Here is a 19,523-nt window from a genome sequence, read left to right as displayed (position 1 = left end):
CATTTATAGGAATGGGTAGTTTGGAGTTTAACAGACACATTTAGGAATATTATGTATGTAACTCAGTAGAAGGAAGAGTTGTGCCAAAATTTTTTTCACCACTCACCCTCATTGCAAACAAATAAAGTTTGTAAATCAAACATAATTATTTTCTTAGGCTGAAAGGGAACTTCCTCCCATAAATGAAGCAAATAAAATTAATCCATACAGTTTCCCACCTCCACAACTAACCAACCAAATCTACTCCTTCACAGCCACAAACCACAATTATTTTACTGCTAGGATTTCTTCTGCAGTGCTTTGTCTTCCTGTCTTCCAGTGAAATGAATGTCACGCCGTTCTGCGTCTTGAAGCCAAGGTAAAGCCCTGTAGCCAGAGCTCTTCCAAGCATGTCATAGCTCAGAGCTGGGCCAGCTGCAGTTTGGTGGCAAAGTGTACTCCCACTTCGTTCCGTATTCCCAGGAGCATGGCCTGTAAAGCTGATATATTTCATAAAGCGCTGTCCAGCACTGCAACAGATGGCCCAGTGATGGACGCCACGTCCCGGAGGCGTTCAAGAAGCGATGCGGCACTTAGTGGCATCTAGTTGACATGGTAGTGTTCAAAGGTCGGCCTCGACGATCTCAGAGTTTTTTCCAACCCTGTGATTCTATGATCCTAATTAATGACTGACAGCATTTCAAACTCTAAAAGCTACAACCAGTTCTCGCATTCTAGACGCCAACGGGCTAAGAAGGGAGAGAACTGACAACAATTAAAGGAAGATCACAATTTTAGACAGGCTGGGAGAGCCGCAGGGCTCCCTCGGGCTCCCAACGCCGTCCCCGCCGCGGCCGCCTCAGCCGCGCGCCCCCGCGAGAGCCCGCCGGCCCCGGCAGCGCCGCCAGGCGGCGCCGCGCCCCACGCGCTGATTGGCTGGCGGCGCCGGCGCTCTGCGGCGCTGTGGCCGCCCGGCTGCCGGGAGCGGGGGGGGCCGAGCCGCCCCCGCCGGGGGACCCCGCGCATCCCCGCCCGACCCGCCGCTGCCTCGGGCGCGCCGAGACCGGGCAGCGGGAGGAGGAGCGGGGAAAGCACGGGGGCCTCCTCATCCGCTTCCTTCTCGTCCGCGTGCGGCGGCGGCAGGCGTAGCATCCTGGAGAGCGGGAGGCCGGGAACAAAGGCTCCGCGCCAGCACCGGCGGCTCCACCTGCCCTGCCCAGCGGAGATGGCGTCCCTCGGCTTAGGGGGGCTCAACGTCTCCGCCCGGAGGAAGAGCGTCCCGTCCCGCAACGCCGCGGTGGAGAGGCGGAACTTGATCACGGTGTGCAGGTGAGCCCCGGGCCGGGGCCCTACCCCGCCCGAGGGGACCGTGCCCCGTCGCTCCCGCCGCATCCCGTCCCGCCCCCGCTCCGCTCAGGTGGGTCGGGGGCAGGAGCGCGGGGGGCGGCCCCGCCGCAGCCCTGTCCGGGGCAGGGAGCCCGGTGCCTGCCCCCGCGGGGGTAGAGCAGCCTCCTCCATCCATCCTGACTCAGCTCCTGGGAGCGTTCGCGGGAGGGTGTCCGGGCGGAGGGGGGGAAAAGGGGCTCACCGGGCAGTGCCATGCTGCGGGGCGCGGAATGGCCCCTTGTGAGGCGGGTTACTGACGGGTTTGGTCTCGGCACCATGCTTGCGTTCGCGGGCGAAAGGCGGTGCGGGAGCAAGGCAGGGCGGGATGAGCGCTCGGCTGCGCTGGAGCTGCCCTTCAGTCGGCGCGGTCCGGCCGCGGGTCCGGTTCGGAGTTAGTGTGGTGAGGTTTGGAGTTACTGGGATGCATCCGGGGAGAAGGGGTTCAGGCCGCTGACCGTGCGCTCCTGCGGGCGCGCCGATGCCGCAGGACCATCCCGGAGAGGCTGCGCTCCGGGATATTTTTATCTAGGAAATCTAGATCAGGAAATCTGCAGTACTAGAGCTACTGTATTCAAATTTCTTTCTTTCTTTTTTTTTCCCCTTTTTTTTTTTTTTTTAAAGCATCTTAGTGCTGAGCTTATGCAAGCTTAATAGCAGTTCTATGACGTACTATTTAAGCGTTTGCACTGCTGTCACTGTGGAATTCATGCAGCATTTCCAGGTGTGCAGCAGTGACATGTAACGTCACGGCAAACTTTTAAATACGTGGATATGCTGCTAGCAATGGCTCCGTTCGGTCGTTTGTTTAAATTCCTCAAATTTGACGTTATTAAAGTAATTTGAGTATTATCTGGGAAAGGTTTTCAACAGATTCATGAGGGTTATGATATAATTTTAGTTCTCGCAAATCTTACTTAAGTGAGAGGACAACTATTAGATAATTTTATACCATCATCACTTAATGCTGCAGCAGGATTTTTAAAAACCCATACAACCTCATATTTTCCACTCTCTCTCTCTTTTTTTTTTTTTTTTTTTTCATGGTATACATGTTTTACAAAGTGTTATTCCTTCCAGTCATAGTATCTGTGTTTGAGTAGCATCAGTACTATTCTGTCTTTTCCTGGGCTTGTATGTTTATCTCTACTCCTACCTGTGAAAAAGATACACAACAAAAAAAATTCAAACAAAGTTTTTTATCACACCTACTGAAGCAACTTAAATAATAGAAATAGAAGTTTTCAGTTTCTCTGTTGTTACAGGGATGCAGATATTGCCAGTCCACGTGCTCAGGAAAACGCCGGTTTTATCAAGTAATCACACAATTGTACAGGATATAAACAGTTATTTTTAAAGGAATATATTGTATTCTACAGAACTTGGGGTCTTTTTCTGCCTCCCACTTGAGAATAACTCTTCTGGACTCTGTGCTGTTGCAATTTATTTTTGGTTTATTTGATGTCCTTGTCCTGAAGTTGAAGTGATGGTGTAATATATTTAAAAATACTTAGAAATCTGAGGGAATTCACTTAAACACATACAAAGCAAAGAGCTATTGCAGAAATTGCTTGAGATTGGTGTATTTTTTTTATTTTCAGTAAAGGGACTTAATTTTGCCTTTCTTCACAAAACCTGAAGTTCTCAGTTTGTGAATACACATTAAAATTTGGAAAAAAATGTTGAGGAGGAAGGATTTGCATTATTATGATGTATGTACATTTATTTATATTTTTATTTTACCAGTGTAAGAGTGTTTAAAATATCTTTGTGCTTTACTATAGTTATTACACATTTTCTATTATAGAAAAGTGTTACCTGTTAGGAATAGCCAAGCTAGTATTGAAAAGTGTAAAATAATAGTTCTTTCCAATCAGAATTCTATGAAAATAAGAAATTGTTCTGGTAAAAAATAGCTCCAGTCAATTGATTCAATCAAATTTGGATGGTATGGACTGTTCCATACCATCCAAATTTGTGAAAGGGAAAGATCACAAGGAAGATACTCTTCTGAGTTACCATCTGTTAACAGTCTCTGGTAATTTAATGAATTATTTTTGTCAGAGCTTCAATTTAGCATGTTTTTACTTAATAGTTATAGCAGACTTTAAGGTTTTCATATTTTCTTACAGTGATGATATCTAACTCCTCCTGCAGATGTGGATAGTTTGTTGTATTTACAATTTTGGAAGGAACAGTTTATTTCCACTGAAATGTTGAGTGTCGCTGTAGCCATGGAAAGTGACATAGATACTTCAGTTTCATAAAGCAATTGCATGTGAAAATGCATGGCTGTGGTTTTGTAACTGCACAGCCATGATTTAAATTGGAATCATTCTCAGGACTTTTTTTTGAGTATGTAACTGCATGTTCTAAGCTTTTTCTCTCTCCTTACCTGTTTTCCCTTAAGTTTGACCCCTTTCATGTTCCAGTAAGTGGTACTGAGATTTTTTTACTAGTTATAGATTGTTCAACTTGTTTTAATCTAGTCTTGGATAGGATTCATAGATCAAAGATCCATATAGATACAGAACAACTGAGATGGGCCTGGGAAGTGACATTCATAGCTTAAATACAAAGTGTTAACACAGAATTGAACAACTATTAGGAAATATGCTTTTTAAACATATATACACATAAGACTTATATTTAATACACATAAGACTTGTTGCAGTGACATTGACCCTTAGCTGAACTGTCTGGTTTCATGATTGCCATGTTTAGCATAAGGCATATTGTTTTATAAACTTAGGGATTATTCTATAGTAATAGTTTGAATTCTTTAAAATAGTATTTTAATGACACTTCCCAAATAGCAAGCTAAATAATCATGACAAAATCTGCTGTTTTGGAAATAAGCCTATAGATGTGGGATGTATCCACAAAATGTTTGGCTTTGGTTTGGAGTTATTCAAGAAACTTGGGAGACTTCTTGCACATCTTGCAAAGATGTCGTGGAACAACATCTTGCAAAGTTGTAGTGGAACAACGTACCCTAGGAAGATTGGTTTAAGTCTTTCTTATTCAAGAATGTTTCCATCTTACATAATTCATAAGGTCTTTTTAAGGTTGGGAGAATGCTACTGTTTCTACATCTTCTTTTTGGCTCAAGCAAGTGTAGATTCGTGACAGAGAAAATGTGTAATAATCCAAAAACATCAGAATACATGAAGGTAATTTAGAAACATTGATATTGAAATCTCTAATTACAGTTACTGTATTAGAAAACAAATAATAAAAGTTGGGGAATAAAAGTCGTTGCAGGAACACAATGAGAAATGTTGGATAAAATACTTTATTTTTAAAAAGTCTTGAAGCAACAGGTACTATAGCAAGAGAAGCTACTTACTCATCTGCTCTTACAGTCCACTTAGAAGTTAATCTCTGATGTGTAAGCAGTCTGCTGCTCTGAAGTGCAGTGCTGCTGTGGCAGCACAGTGGAGAAACGATGGAGTGAGGTGGTGCTTGGGCTCTTTTCCCAGGTAGCAAGTTACAGGACAAGAGGAAAAAACCTCAAATTGCACAAGGGAGGTTTAGATTGGGCATTCAGAGAAATTTCTTCACGGAAGGGGTGGTCAGCCATTGGAACAGAATGCCCAGGGAAGTGATAGGATCACCATTCCTGAAAGCATTCCAAAAAAGTGTGGAAGTGGCACTTGGGAACGTGGCTTAGCAGTGGACTTGGTGCTGCTAACGGTTGGACTCCATGATCATAAAGGTCTTTTCCAGCCTTAGAGATTCTGTGAAGATAGGAGCAATGCAGGGAACCAAGGAAACAGCTCTAGCTATTTGGACCTTTATTTTTCATAGATCTTTGTACTTTAGACATGATCTTTTGTTTCTTGACTTTCAGTCTCCATGTGGCTCCACATAACTGTGCAAGAGCAACAGTGGAATTTCTGGTCTGGGGCCCCATACACTGGAAACAACTGCAATGACTGAGGAGAATTGCTTACTCAGTGCTTACAGTCTAACCTTTTTTCAAAGGCATAACTTCTATAACCCTTAATCCTTTTTCCAATATGCATGGTAAACATGGTGAAGTGTGAATATCTAATATGCAAAACGTGCTCATGACTTTTAATTTGCACTTAAATATATGTTTGCCTCTTCGTAGTATTTGGAGAAAAAACCAAACACACCAGTATTTCCTAAAAGGTTTTTTTCAAATATCAAAAAAATGTTTCTAGTGAATCAAATTTTGCTTGGTAGTGCTGTTATCTTCTTGATTTATAGAAGTGAGTACATACTTGCACTCCCTTTAAGTTCTCCTAAAAGCCAATCTAACTCAACTTGACTATAAAGATTTAGGTTTTTGGTGAAAAGACAGAGTAGACGGATCAAAATTAACATTTCTGATGTTATGGAAGTAATGTGAGCACTTAAAAAGAACCATTTTGATGATGAGCTCTCAGACTGTCTTTTATAATCAGACCCTAGGTATATAAAAAAAATTTGTTTCTTTAAACACTAGATATTTTTTCTTCAGTTGAGTAGCAGAATGCTTTAAAAAAAAAAAAAAAAAGCTTATCTATGATTTTTAAAGTGTTTATGAAATTGCTTTTAAGTGTTTCTTCTTGAATATATCTCCATTTCTGAATAGGTACTCCATACAATATTAATTAGTGAACTTTCAAGTATGACATTGAATACAGGAAAAGTAGGCATAGCTTTATATTGTACTCTATTTGATTTTGCAGTTTATGGATGATCCTGTCTCTGGGTTTTATGATGATATTCCTGCATACAGGGCAGTACATCACTCTGCTAACTCACTGTCTATCTTGTGTATGGATCTGTGACTGATGTGCTGCACTGTATCTTTTTCAGACCTGCATGGTATGGGAGGACTCATCTTGTTACAGTTAATATTAGCTTAGTCATGGCATTGCTATAGGCATTTGTTTTTCAAAATGAAGGCTTTTTTTAATCAAAAATTTCTCAGCTCTGATATAGCTTTGAGGAAGGAATAAGGTCTGCCATTAGAAGAGTCAATAGCAGTTAACTGGTGGGCATGCATGTCTCTCACTTACTCAAAATTGGTTAAAAATATGGAGGAGTTCAAAACTGAGTCATAATTTGGCACCGCAGGAGAAGCTTCCTCCTCCACCCTAATTCACTCCTAATTCCTGTTCTGCAAAAAACACTACAACAATAGAAGCTTGCAGGCAAGGTAAAATAGGGAGTCTTTATTCAGAAGTTTACTGAGTAAAACATAATTGAGTGGTAACTCTTGAGCTGTGTGCCAATTCAATTTGAGCACATTAGTTTTTTGTATCAGAAGGCTGTGCTGACTCCACTAAGGAGGCAGTTACTCCTGTAGTGCAGAGCATTTCAAAGTAGTACCCGTGTAAGGAGCTTCATTGCTGCCCGTACCCGTAATGCTGTGCTGCTTCTGCAGCTGTGCCATAGAAGTGCTTGTGTTGAGATGCTGTGAGGGATATTTTTTATTAATGTATCCATATTTAAGAGTTACTTTTCCCCTCCTTTCCAGTACTGAAAATCTAGAACAGTTCATAGTGAGCACCATAAAAAGTAGAAGGGGCAAAACTGACAAAGCCAGCGCTTGCTCAGGTGTAGGATCTGGGAGGAGCAAGCAGAGTGAGATCATCTTGAATTGATACTATTGACATTTGGGTGTTGTGAAAGCTATCTCCTCAGGCTGCAGTATGGCTCTATTAATGTAAATAAGATTGTTGCAAAAAAACATAGTAAGTGCTTCAGATTTAATACCTTGAAGTTTGAGAAACTTGTCTTGAAACTGAAAGCTGGAAGAACAAGCTGAAGAAAGGAAAATAAAAATGGATACTGATAAAAATTATGAAGGCAAAAGAAAAATAACTTGTCACATTTGATAAGGTTTAAACTATCATCTGAATAAGAATAAAAGTTTGTATAAATGGAGGAGTAACTAAACACAGCAGGCTGGCCAGTTGACTAATTACATCTTGTCTGCATTTTACAGTGACTTGATTCAGCCTTTCCAATTTTAGGTGTTGGATCATTGAAATTGAAAGCTTTTCTAGCATAATAATGAAGTAATACAGTGCTGAAGAAGGATTACCCCCATTCACAGGGGAATCAACTTAAGTGAATGCAGATTTAACAATGCATGAAAATTCATTGTTTTATTATATGTCTAGATTATTTTTGCATTAGGTTGAAATTAGAGTGTTTTCATAATAGGATAAAGTTTGTGATTTTGATTATTGGACATGGATTTTTGCAATAAAAGGAGCACTGAGAAAACATCAAGCAAAAATGTTTGTTTAGGATTACAAAGAGAAACTGATGTTGGATGCTTTTGAGTGCTTGTATTTCTCCAACTGCATTAAAATAGTTTAGAGAAGAGGAAAATCATTAACTCATTTCTGTGTGGAAAGGGTGGGGATTTTTGTTTTCTGTTTTTAAGGCTTTATGCCTAAGACCAACAATGCCAATTGCACTTCCCACACTATATCTGAACATTTTGTGTGTTCCTGTTGCTGTGACTGAACTTGATATCGTCAAGGTGGGTTCTGGTTCCTTGCTCTTTTTGTTTATATGAACCAATGCCCTGCTATAGAGGACCACTAATTATTCATATAATTTATGATTGTTCCATATTTTTTTCTCTAGGTTTTCAGTCAAGACTCTGATTGACCGTTCCTGTTTTGAAACTATTGATGATACTTCCCCTGAATTTAATAATTTTGCAGCCATTCTGGAACAGATTCTAAGTCATCGACTGAAAGGTATGTTAATTAACTTCCTGATTGGTGGTGATTTTGCCATGAGAATTTGTTTATGCAAAACCAATGTACATCTGTACAAACTCCTTGATGCTGAATGAAGGCATTGGATTTTTGTGTATCTGTCCTGTAGCTGTTACCTTCCTGATTTTTTGCATTACTATGGAAAAGTGAAAGCAACTATTTCTGTGAAACATGTTTCCAATGATCTTGTTGGAAGCCTTCTGGGCTGGTAATTAAGCAAGTGAATGTTGCCATGGTGCTGAGCTCTGTCTGCTTTTCTGCTTTATGATAAGGCTGTGTCCTAAGAGTCGAAAAGACAATTATATTATCTGCTGCAATAGGAGCTACAGAGTGTATCTGGTGCTGCTCCTATTTCTTCCTCCCTTCCTTGCTTTTGTTGCCTTCTTTTCCATACTATTTTTAGGTCCTTTCATTCTATTGCCCCACCTCTTTAGTGAAGCTGTTTTTTCTGGAATGTCCTGAAAGAGATTGCTTTTTAGAAAGGTCACTTGTTGATTTTCTTCTTGTATCAAGTCAGATGTTCTAGTTCCAGATAATGTCTGTTTGCATTTTCCAATTGTTCTAGAGGAAGCTGCTTTGCTCAGAGAACAGTGTGTGCTTTAGTAGTAGCAGTCACTAGAAAAGGACTTTGGATGAGTCTTCTCTGTCCTCTGTTCTGTGTACAGTTTCTGAAATGATTTGAGGATTATGAAGAACATCATAATCATCTAAATATAGATGTGTAATATGACAATCTACTCATTTTCATACTTTTTAATATTCATAACCAAGCTTGGTGAACAATACTGTGTGTAGGCTGACATTTGAATAGCGCAATTACTACCTGCTGTGGTTCTGTCAGAGAAGGAAAAAAATGGTGCACAGTATGGTAGAAACATAGGGTTTGTCACATTGTGACAAAGATTTTTGGAGTGATTATGGGTACTTAGCAGCTTGACTCTGCAGGGAAATTGCTCTCTTTTCTCCTTCTCCTCCTCCTCCAGCTTCAGCAATATTTGTGCAAAAGTAATTGTAATTTTTTTTTTGTCAACATTCTTTTGCTTCACAGTCTTTTATTCAGGACAGGCAGTACAGAGAAGAAGACTTGACAAGTTGGCAAATGGAATTTGCAAGTAAAAAATCACTTCAAGTAAGAAAAATAGAGAAATTCAAATAGCTAAATTTTTGTTTCAGTCTTCCTCTTGTAATTGCTAGTGTAGTTTTCTATGTTTGCAGAGTTAAAGTTACAGAAAAAGGTGGGAACTTGTAGATTGTGTTGCAAACAGAGAATGTTTTGGTAATATGCTAGTTGACTGCTTGTAATTTTTAAAGATTTTTAAAATAACAAGACAGAAAATGAGATAAGAAATGTACTATGACACTTCAAATTTTATGAGGGTATGTATTTTACAACTGGGGGTTTGAAAGAAATTGTATTTTATTGATGGAATTGACTAATATATTCTGAATGCATACTTAGTGTGTCAGCAGGAAGAGACTAAATGCAAACTGGTGATTGCAGTGAGTTGTATAAAGTGTTTTGAAAGTGGCAGAACACACTTGATCTGTTTGTCTATAGTAAGATAAATAGCTTCATTGTATCAAAGTTGTCAAGATAATCTTGTGGCGGTGTAGTTAAACTGATGATCCAGATTTGACAGTTTAAGTTAAGGCCATGGCAAACAACAGTTCTTAATATTTAGCTTCCTTTGGAAGTACTGGGTGAGGAAAGAAGAATTTAAAAAAACCCAAAATTTTATGTTATAAACTATGAAGTTTGCTTTATTAGAAAACTTTTAGTGGTAACTCTTCTGACATGAAATTGAATGTATTTTTGAGGAGCAAAGTGTAGTCTTGATGGAATATAGTGGCATTTTTGTTTATTGGTCTCATGCTTAATTAGGATCAAGACAAAAAAATCCAGCCCCAAAATGGCAGGAAGAAGGATGGTTATTTTAAAATGAAAAGACTTCAGCTACAGGGATTAGAATTTTGCACTTTTTCTAAAACCATTGCATTTAAAAATTCTGTAATAGTAGTTGTCCAAGCCTTATCTTCCTAGGTGTTCTGGAAAAAATGGTCATTGTAGATACACAAGGACCATGTTAAATGGATTTTTGACAGGTACCTGATCTGATGCTCCTGGTAGCAAAAGGGTCATGAAAAAGCATTTTTTATTTAACCACCATGAGTGGTTTTGTTGATTTGTTTTTTTTTTGTATATTCACTCTCATTGAATAATTAACTTTTGGAAAGTTTTTAGAATGTCATCCAGTCCAACCTCTTGCTCAAAGTAAGGCTGTTGCAGATGACTCATGACATTGTCCAGCTGTAGGGAAAATGTCCATAATGTTTCTTAAACTCAGTGCAGTTTGCTATGGATTTTTATTTTCCTCCTTACTGCCCAACTTTGACTTTGCACTTACCTTTCCTGGCTGTGGTCTTCATGGGGTCTTGTAGTGATCCAGACCAGGAAGTCAAACAGGCAGAAAACTGATGACTTTCCCCATGAATGCACTTTTTTAGTCCAACTGCTCATATTCTTAAAAATATTTTACATATGGGTAATTGCTTAGTAGTAAAATGAGACTGGCAGAAGTAAACCAGCTCACGCAACCGAGGTCTGTAAATGCTGCTTGAGTCGGTTTATGTGATACAGAAGACTTGGCACAATTGGCACCAAAATAGTTCCAAAAAGTAACAAAAAATGTAACATAACTGTGGCACTACTTTACAGCTACATATACAGCCTATAAGTACCAGTCAGGAATAGGCCACCGTTGACTGCAAAAGCAGTCTGAATTGGCCAAAGGATGAGTGTTTGAGCAAGCTGTATTAACTGTTTTTTAAGGGACTGCCTTAAGCTCTAGAATGGGAGAGCTATTTCCCTGTACTGTGTAACACTGGTACCTGGTACTTCCTACAAGTGCTGGATGTATTGAGGATGGGGAGTCAACCAGAGATTGTAAAGAGGAGGTTATAAGGCATGTGTTCTTGTTGTCGTTGAAGTAAACTGTTCAGCATCCCTCCTGGCAAGATGTGATACTACTGGACAGGGCAGCTGAAAACCTTGAAAAGGGAGGAGAGGAGAAGTAACAGAAAAAAGATGAGGGACTAACTAATCTTTTATTTCTATTTAGGAATAAGCTTTTACATGGTTTTACAATACAGCAGAGATTAAGTGGTACTCTGGGGGGATACAGGGACAATGTATTTGAAGGTCCAAATAATACCTATAGTCCTGAAAGGGGTTTTACAAATTTGTCTACAAATTTACATGTGTTTGGTAGCCTTTAAAGCAATGTGAATCATTTCAGGAGCCATTTTTTTCTCATACAGTTGTTTGAAATCTTTTCCATTCTTGACCATTCTGTGCTGTGGAGATGAAGCAGTGTCTTGTAGTGATCTCTGTGGTTTCTTGTTGTCATTTCTGGCCACATATTCTTCAGGTATATTTCCTGTAAGTGTTTTTTTTTATCAGATCAGTTAAGTATATACAGGTAGTGCAGAAATGGTAGGTCATCAAAAGTGTTCAGCAACAGTACTTGGGATTTGTTCTCAGATATATCCACGCTGATTTAAAACCTGAAGTTATTTCAAAATAATGTGTATTTTGTCTTTACTATATAACTAGATTGCATTATTTTCTGCCTTTTCTTATCACTTTAAGTTAGTGTTAAGTGAGTTACTACTGAAAAACATGGATAACTATCATAGATTTCTATGGCCATAATCTCAAACATATCTCTGAAAACTAGTCTCCTGGATGTATTTGCTGCATTACTATGTTTTCAGTAATATCCCTTGTGCAGCAAAAATGATTGATATCCAAACTGCTAGCCAGTATGTGTGTTTAGAAATAGTGTCATGTGTCAGTATGTAAATGTATCTAGTCCATCTTGCAGGTGACTTGTGTAATTTTTGTATATCATGGTTACTGTGAGCACACTTGTCATCTGTACACTTACTTGCATTTGCCACCCCGAGGATACAAAAAATATGCTGTACTGTGCTATTTTGTCATGTTCACAACTTTGTGTGCCTATTTTCCTGTACGTTTAGGAGGCACTATAAACATGTCAAAAGCTTCTGCTAGGATTATCCATGGAAGCTGATTTTATCTATCCAATGTATGTAACTCCTAAATTTCAGGAGCAGTAAAATACAGCTTGTAATGCTCTTTGTTCTGAGAGAAACAAGACTGCTGGATTAAATAATTAAAGTAATGGTGATGTAATGGCAGTGAAAAAGATAGGTTAATGATATAAGAACTAAAGGCACTACTATAAGTGTGAAAAAGACTATGAAAAAAACTAAATAAATATACAGTTGTGGTAGCCCTTTATTTGGTGCAATAATGTTGTTAGCAGAATAGCTTTTATTACTAGTTTTAGTGTCTATACACACATACTGAGTTATTCTTTTTGACTAAGAAGAAACAGGAGAGCTCTTGTGTAATTTGTGGTTTAGTTCATTCTTCTTGTATGGAAAAAAATTGTAAAAGAACTTAAAATTGTCTTGGAGGACTGAGTTTATGAACTGCTCTAAGAATTTAATGACCAATTCTGTAGGCTCAAAATAAGGGTAGGTATCTCAGAAATTCCTCAAAGATCATGCCAGTTTGCTAGCAAGAAATTGTACTAAAACTTGCTTTTTATTGCGTAGAAAAAAATTGCTGCTAACTAATGTAGGGAAATCTGGAGAAAACCTGTCTGGACCTTGGAACATCGTAGTCATTACTTCTTTGCCACTGTGGAACTTTGTAAATTAAACTGTAATTGGATAGGGATTGGACTGTTTAATCTTATTTGTGAAGAATTTATTGGGCATGAAAAGAATCTGTGATAACTGTGGTTGCTTGTGTCTAGTTGTTGAAACAGAAATGGGTTGATACAGTAGGTGTGCAGCAGTTTGCAAAAATGTGGTGAAAGCAAAAAAAAAAAATCACAATTTGTTTCTATTTGCTTTGCAGTTCTGTAGACAGGAATGGAATTTATTTGAACAATATTTAATAGTACACATGCAGTTTCCATGTTTGCCTAAGAATTTTGTTTGGCTGACAAAACCAACATCATTTCTGTTGGAATAGCTGTCAGCTTCTACATCTTCAGATGACATATGAACTTCACAGCAAAGACCACATGCTCATTGTCCTGTGCATCTGCTGAGAAACTTCCTCTTTCCTTATGATGTCCTTTGACAGAATGTAAGTTCTGTACTAGAACTAGCTTTCAATTTTATTATGATCTTTAAAAATTTAGATATGGTTTTGAAATCACAGAACAGCCCAAGTTTGAAGGGTCCTTGAAGAATCATCTGGCCCAATCATTTAGGGATGGGAATCCAGATGAGAATATCTGGCACTCTGTCCAATCATATCTTGAAAAGGTCTAGCGATGGCAACTCTACCACATTACTGGGGATGTTGTTGCAGTGAATTTTGGTTCTTATTGTAAAAAAATTTCTTTCTTGGGATGCAACCTCTCCCAGTGCAACTTGTATGTGTTGCCTTTTGTCTTCTGTGTGGCTCCTTGTAAAGAGGGAGCCTTCACCCTCTTTAAGCGCTGGAAAAGTGTGATGAGTTCCCCCACTGAGCCTTCTCTTTCGTAGAGAGAAAAAACCTAATGCCTTCAGTATTTCCTCATGGGACAGGTTTAACAGCCCTTTGAACATCTTTGTGACCTTCCTTTGGACCCTCTCCAATCTGATCCTGCCCTTGAATTGTAGAGACCAGAACTGGACACAGTACTGCAGGCAAAGCCTGACACGTGCTGAGTAGTGGGAGCTATTTCATTTCTCATTCTTGAGACTTCTCCTGGCTGTGTATGCTCAGTGCTTTAAGGGCCAAATAAATCTCACTTGCTGAAAGATTTTAAAATTTTAGTAAATCTATAGTTTAAAATCTTATTTGGTATTTCTTCATATACATTCTCACTATTCTCAGTCAGTCTTTTCCAGCATTTTTCTGTGTATAGATAGATAGAGAGTTTTTTTCAGATTATATTAATTATAAGAATGTGGGCAAGGTTTAAAGTTGTAGGAACAGAATAGTGAAATATAGGAGACCTTGGTTCACAAAAGGTGCTGAGCTGGTTGTGAGTTTCAAGTGAAGAAAATTCCTGCTGAAGTCTGAAACCCGTTGCACCCTCTCACAGAGCTGGAATGAGATGGGAGCCCACTGTAATGTCAGACTATGTTGAATTATGGCCAGCTGGCTTTCTTGATCAGCGTAAGCCAAGTAAGTGCTGGAATGGTTTTCTGTTGTAAAGTTATTTCTTGTTTTAAATGACCATGTCTTTTTCAGGTGTTCAATTGTAAAAGGAATTGCCATGAATTAGGAGCTTCAGAAAACTGGAGTGAAACTGATTTTTGCTAAATATATTCTGCCCTTAAGATAGTTTGAAGAAAACCACAAAAGTTAGTATATCATATGCTTGCCTTTATTAGTTAGAACTGGAACTGACGATATGAAGTCATCTTTACACCATGGCAGCATTTAATTTTGTAGGTACAATTCCTAGGGCAGAAATGTTTTTGATTTGATAAAGAATATGAAAAATAGCTGTAGCTTTTTGGGTTGTTATAATGCTGTTGAATTTTTGTTGCTCTCCACTAAACTTGGCATTTCAACAAAAATAGTAAGTTTGTAAAAGCACTTACCTTGTGGAATTTCTTTTTTTTATAGTCCTCAGAGCTGAGCAGATCTAAAACTACAGTAACTGTGGCAGTTTGGAATTCTATTTTTTCTTTGTCATATTGGATATTATATATGAATTCTTCCTGCTTGTGCCTTTTCTTGTGTTTTTTAAAGCCTTTTATCATGCTTTGAATTTAATAAATGTATCTTTGATGAAGGAAGCAGAGGGATCACCAAGTCAAGTGACATGCACCCTCTAGGGGAAGAAGAACCTGCCACTTGAATTTCTTCAGCTCATAGGGGACAGACCTTTGACACTACTTTGGCTATGCTTGAAGCTAAGTCTAGTCATGTCAGATAAAAATGCATATTTTGAATTTTATTTTCAGTATGTATGATTTGCGGTATCACTCTAATGTATTCTTTCTTGAAATCTGAGCTTTCTACAAAAAAAGAGTAAGAAATCTTTCTCATACATTAGTAACATGCAATTCAAGACTTGAAATAAGATTAAGTCAGCTTGAAAAGAACTCATTTTATATGGAGACAAGGTTTTGCACGTAGCAATGCTGGAAGTCACCAGAGGGCAATATTAACCTTACCTGTTCCATACCTGTTTGCAGGTATGTCCAAAGTGAGAGCAGTGTGCTGTTCACTCTGAAAAACAGGGTTGAGCTGCTGTGCTGCTGATGAAATTTATAGAGATGTGGAGATGTTGCAAGTGCTGTGTAGTTTTGCTTTTCATTTTCTAAGTGCAATGCATTGCAAATTGGGAAAAATGTGAAGAATTTTGGTTGTAGTTCCAGAAGGGGTAACGATCTGCTCAATTATTTTCTCTCAGCTTCTGAAGGAATGTTCTGTGTATACTAAAAAAAAATTGTGATTGCAAAACTTTTTTGTTTATGCATCAGCTTCTCTTCAAATGAAAGTACCTTTTGAAAAAATGCAATCTGTTTTTAAAATAAAGATAACACTACCACAGCAAAGTGGTGGTTTATATTTTTTATTTATATAATTTTAAGAACAAAAATCTCTCTACTTGACTGTATGAATGAAATGTATATGCTGCCTATAGAAATAGCATAAATATTTCTTGCCTGATATATTTCAGTTACAAGTTTGCGCTCTGTTGTGATTGAAGAGTTCTGTGAAGGACTTTTGAGTATTGTTTTAGCATAATAACAAGAAAAAGCCCAAGAAAATGCACATATATACACAAAGCCCACCCTAAACTTCTCTTTGGGCATCTCTTTCAAACCAGGATGAACTGCATAATGACACTTTTTTTACATCTGTGGGCCAGTTTTCAGTAGGAATTAATTTATACTTTATTTGCATAAAATCCTTTCAGTAAAGGCAGCGTATCAGAGAGTATTTAATTACATTTATTTCCAATAAGCAGAGAGGGAGGTCCATAAATCCTTGTGTGTCTTGTATCTTGGTTGCAGGTCAGATCTCCTGGTTCGGCTATGAAAGCCCCCGCAGTTTCTGGGACTACATTCGCGTCGCCTGCCGGAAAGTCGCTCACAATTGCATCTGCAGCATCGAGAACATGGAGAATGTCGGCTCTTCTCGAGCTAAGGTAGGCAAGAGAGAGGCTAAAGTGACTCTGTTACATTGCTGTGACACTTTTGTACCTGTGGGAAAAAATATAGTACTTAGCTTGCTCTACATATTTTTTCATTGCTTGAAATTTTTTTTTAATGTGTCTAGTAAATATTTGCTTTTAAAAAGCCCCACTTTTAAATTGAAATGTGTTTCCTTTAAGATTTATTAAAGTTCTCAATTCAGTGATTGTGTTATGTTATAAAAGGATTGTCCTCGGATTTTTTACTTTACATTATATTCTGAAAACACAGTTTTTTAAGGGAAATTAAGTTCTTGTGGACATGCCTAAAAATATTAAAATTGTAGAAATTGGGTGATTTTTTTTTTTCTTTTCCCTTCTAGTCATTTTACTTCATGTAGAATTTTTGCACTAGTAGAATAGGTGTGATCAGCTCTTAAGATTTATTTTATAGGTCTTTCTGAATTCTGAGATTTTGATAGATATGAATATTTAAATTCAGTAGATAATAAGATGCAAGGCTATTTTCTGAATATTCTTATAAATAAATAAAAACTTTCTATTACTCTGTGGAATACTTCTTGCCTAACAGTAGACAGAGAACCTAATTTGAGCAGTGAGTGTGGAGAAGGGTGTTCAGTTTTTTAGAGGAGCATTTTGAATGTCTGGATATGAAAAGATGGTGAGCATGTTGACACAAACACCCATCATGAGCATCAGTTTGACTGCTGGTCCAAATAAGTGCCCTCCTCAGCCTGGAAGCTGTCAGCGAGGGTTTGCCAGTGCTAGTTGGCTCTGCTTTCACTGGAGGTGCACAGGCTTTATTCCTTAGCTAAGCAGCATCATCACTTTCATGGTTTCAGTCACATTCTAAATAAATGCAACATAAAGGCAGCTATCCAGGTAAATATCCTTCTGATTTCAGTGGGATTTAATTTCGTTTCTATGTTAATTTTTTTGCTGTGTTGTTGGTATTTATGAAAGCAAATTTATTTAGCATTTCATAGAATCTTGGAGTGGTTTGGGTTGGAAGAGATTTTGAAGACTATCTAGTTCCAATCCCCCTGCTGTGGGCAGAGACATTTTTCTACTCTCTTTTATCTTGAAGCTACACCCCCTTGTCCTGTCACTACATTCTCTTGTAAAAAGTCTCTCTCCATCTTTCTTGTAGGCTCCCTAGAAGGCCACAGTTAGGGCACCCTGAAGTAGGATTATGATCTACTGCTGGTTCTGGTAGAATGTAGTGATATTCAGCTAGATGCCAGTAAGCACCAAATGTATTAAGCATAAAGAAATCTTACTACTGACATAAGTGTTTGTAAGTTTATTTTACAAGAAATGTTCCTGGTGTTCTCAGAAACACAGTCATAACTGTGGCAGCCATTGAAATGTCTCCCTCTTGTAAGACACAATCCTGTGCACTAGACCTACAAACACAGCACAATGTGCTTTCATAAGGGTTATTTTTTAAAGATATTGCTGTTGTTTATGGAACTGTTTGAGTGAAGTTTTGCTTTTGGACTCTAAAAGATTTAGGCCTCTTGGATTTGATTTCATGTCTGTATTTTATATGCACGTTCTATAATAATGTTGTTACTGAGGGGAAAAAATATTGAACAACTCATTTTTTTATGTAAATCCCTCAAATATTGAATGAACACAGAGAATCACTTTGAGGACAGGTTGCTGCCACTTTACTGTGGAAACAGCTGGATGCTTCCAATACCATTGATTTTAAAATGTAAAGCTTTCTGTCCTGATCTGCTGCCTCTCACATCCATAAGCTTTTCAAAAGGCTGGAGCATATAATTAAAGAAAAAACCCTCCACCCTCGCCTTAAAATTTTGGATAACTTTTTTTCACAATAAACTTTGTGTCCTTGTAAGAATGCATTTTTTATATTCATGGCTGCTGTAATGAAGTACATCCTAGCAACTGTTTCTGTTTAGTGCTAGTTTTGTCAATCAGTCATTTATGCAGGTAAACCAATGGTATTAGTTTTCAGATTGTAAAACTGTTTCTTTCTGTAATGCTTAAATATGTGATACCTGTTTTGTCTTGCAGGGTCGAGCATGGATAAGAGTAGCACTCATGGAAAAACATTTGTCTGAATACATTTCCACAGCTCTGAGAGACTTCAAAACAACCAGGTTTACAAGAATTTTATTTTTGCAATATTTTAGTAAATGTTGTTTAAGTGAGGGGCGTATGTTTGGGAGTGAATGGTGCACTTGATTTGTATCGTAAAGGATGTCATTCATGAAAGACCTGTTACCTAGTGAAATGTATCTAGAGCTGGTATGGATTTGGTTTTAGCATGGGTAAAACTGCAAAATTGAAAATCTTCTAGTGATTTAAAAAATGTGGAAGTAAGCCTGGAATTCTTGAAAAGTCAGAAGCAAAGATAAGCTCTCTGAAGTAGGAACTAAAGCTGAAATTGTGGTGTAGTAAGGATAGAGGTAGTATTCTTTTCAAAATTGATAGAAAGCCAAAGGACTCAGTGAAAAATAATTTTTGTAGAACTTCTTCTGAAGAAAAAAGGAAGAGAATTCCAGGAACCTCTTGAGAACTGTAGAGCAGCAGAATTAGTGATCAGGCATAGCTACGATTCTTGATATAATAAGAAAAACGTGTAACAGATTTTTTTTTTTTTAGCTTCTAATGATAAAATCAGGGATGAGAAAGTGCTTTGTGATAGAGAATACTCTGGCAGTTTTGGGCTGGTTTTAGATAATGTGATTATTAGATGCTATTTTATCTCATAACGAGTATGTCTTACAGATTTTTGATACAGATGACTTTGATGAAGTCATCTGAATACAAGTGGATCTGTAACATGTACTTTGTGTTGAACTCTGAAAGTTTAGACATAATGAATGGGTTATTAAAATAAGAAGAATTTTCTGTAAGGACTTCTGTTCATTTAGTGTATTATTTGTTTTAATACTATTTGCCTAGAGATTTCCATATAGTTTGCCAGTATTAAGCAGATTTTGAAACACAACTAGGTAAACATCCCATTTCATTGCAGTTTCAAAACCTGTTGTCTTATTTTACCCAGATTTGCTTGCATTTACAGTAGACAAGAAGCATATAAATCAAAGAAAATCTGGAAAAGATTTACTAATGCTGCTTCAAACTGAAAAGTCACATGGGTTTCTGAGGAGGAGATGAGGAACAGTAGGGTCACAAATTATGTAGTTAAGTAGTACATTCTTTGTCC

The 19,523-nt window shown here is 38.1% G+C and overlaps 1 protein-coding gene across 2 annotated transcripts in view; it reads left to right on the top strand.

Annotated features, from left to right (window-relative positions):
* The first annotated feature begins 1,198 nt into the window (after positions 1-1,198).
* The window catches only part of RUNDC3B (RUN domain containing 3B), a 52,401-nt gene continuing 34,076 nt past the window's right edge, over positions 1,199-19,523 (top strand). For both annotated transcript variants that reach the window (XM_084213014.1, XM_084213013.1), the window contains exons 1-4: positions 1,199-1,308; positions 7,981-8,096; positions 16,182-16,315; positions 18,365-18,450. In XM_084213014.1, the coding sequence (XP_084069140.1) occupies positions 1,205-1,308; positions 7,981-8,096; positions 16,182-16,315; positions 18,365-18,450 (440 nt within the window). In that variant the 5' untranslated portion in view covers positions 1,199-1,204. The remainder of the gene's footprint in view (positions 1,309-7,980; positions 8,097-16,181; positions 16,316-18,364; positions 18,451-19,523) is intronic.

This window comes from Fringilla coelebs (genome assembly GCF_963513975.1).
Source record: "Fringilla coelebs genome assembly, chromosome: 1".
Classification (NCBI taxonomy): Eukaryota; Metazoa; Chordata; class Aves; order Passeriformes; family Fringillidae; genus Fringilla; species Fringilla coelebs.
This window is presented reverse-complemented; position numbering and strand designations above follow the sequence as displayed.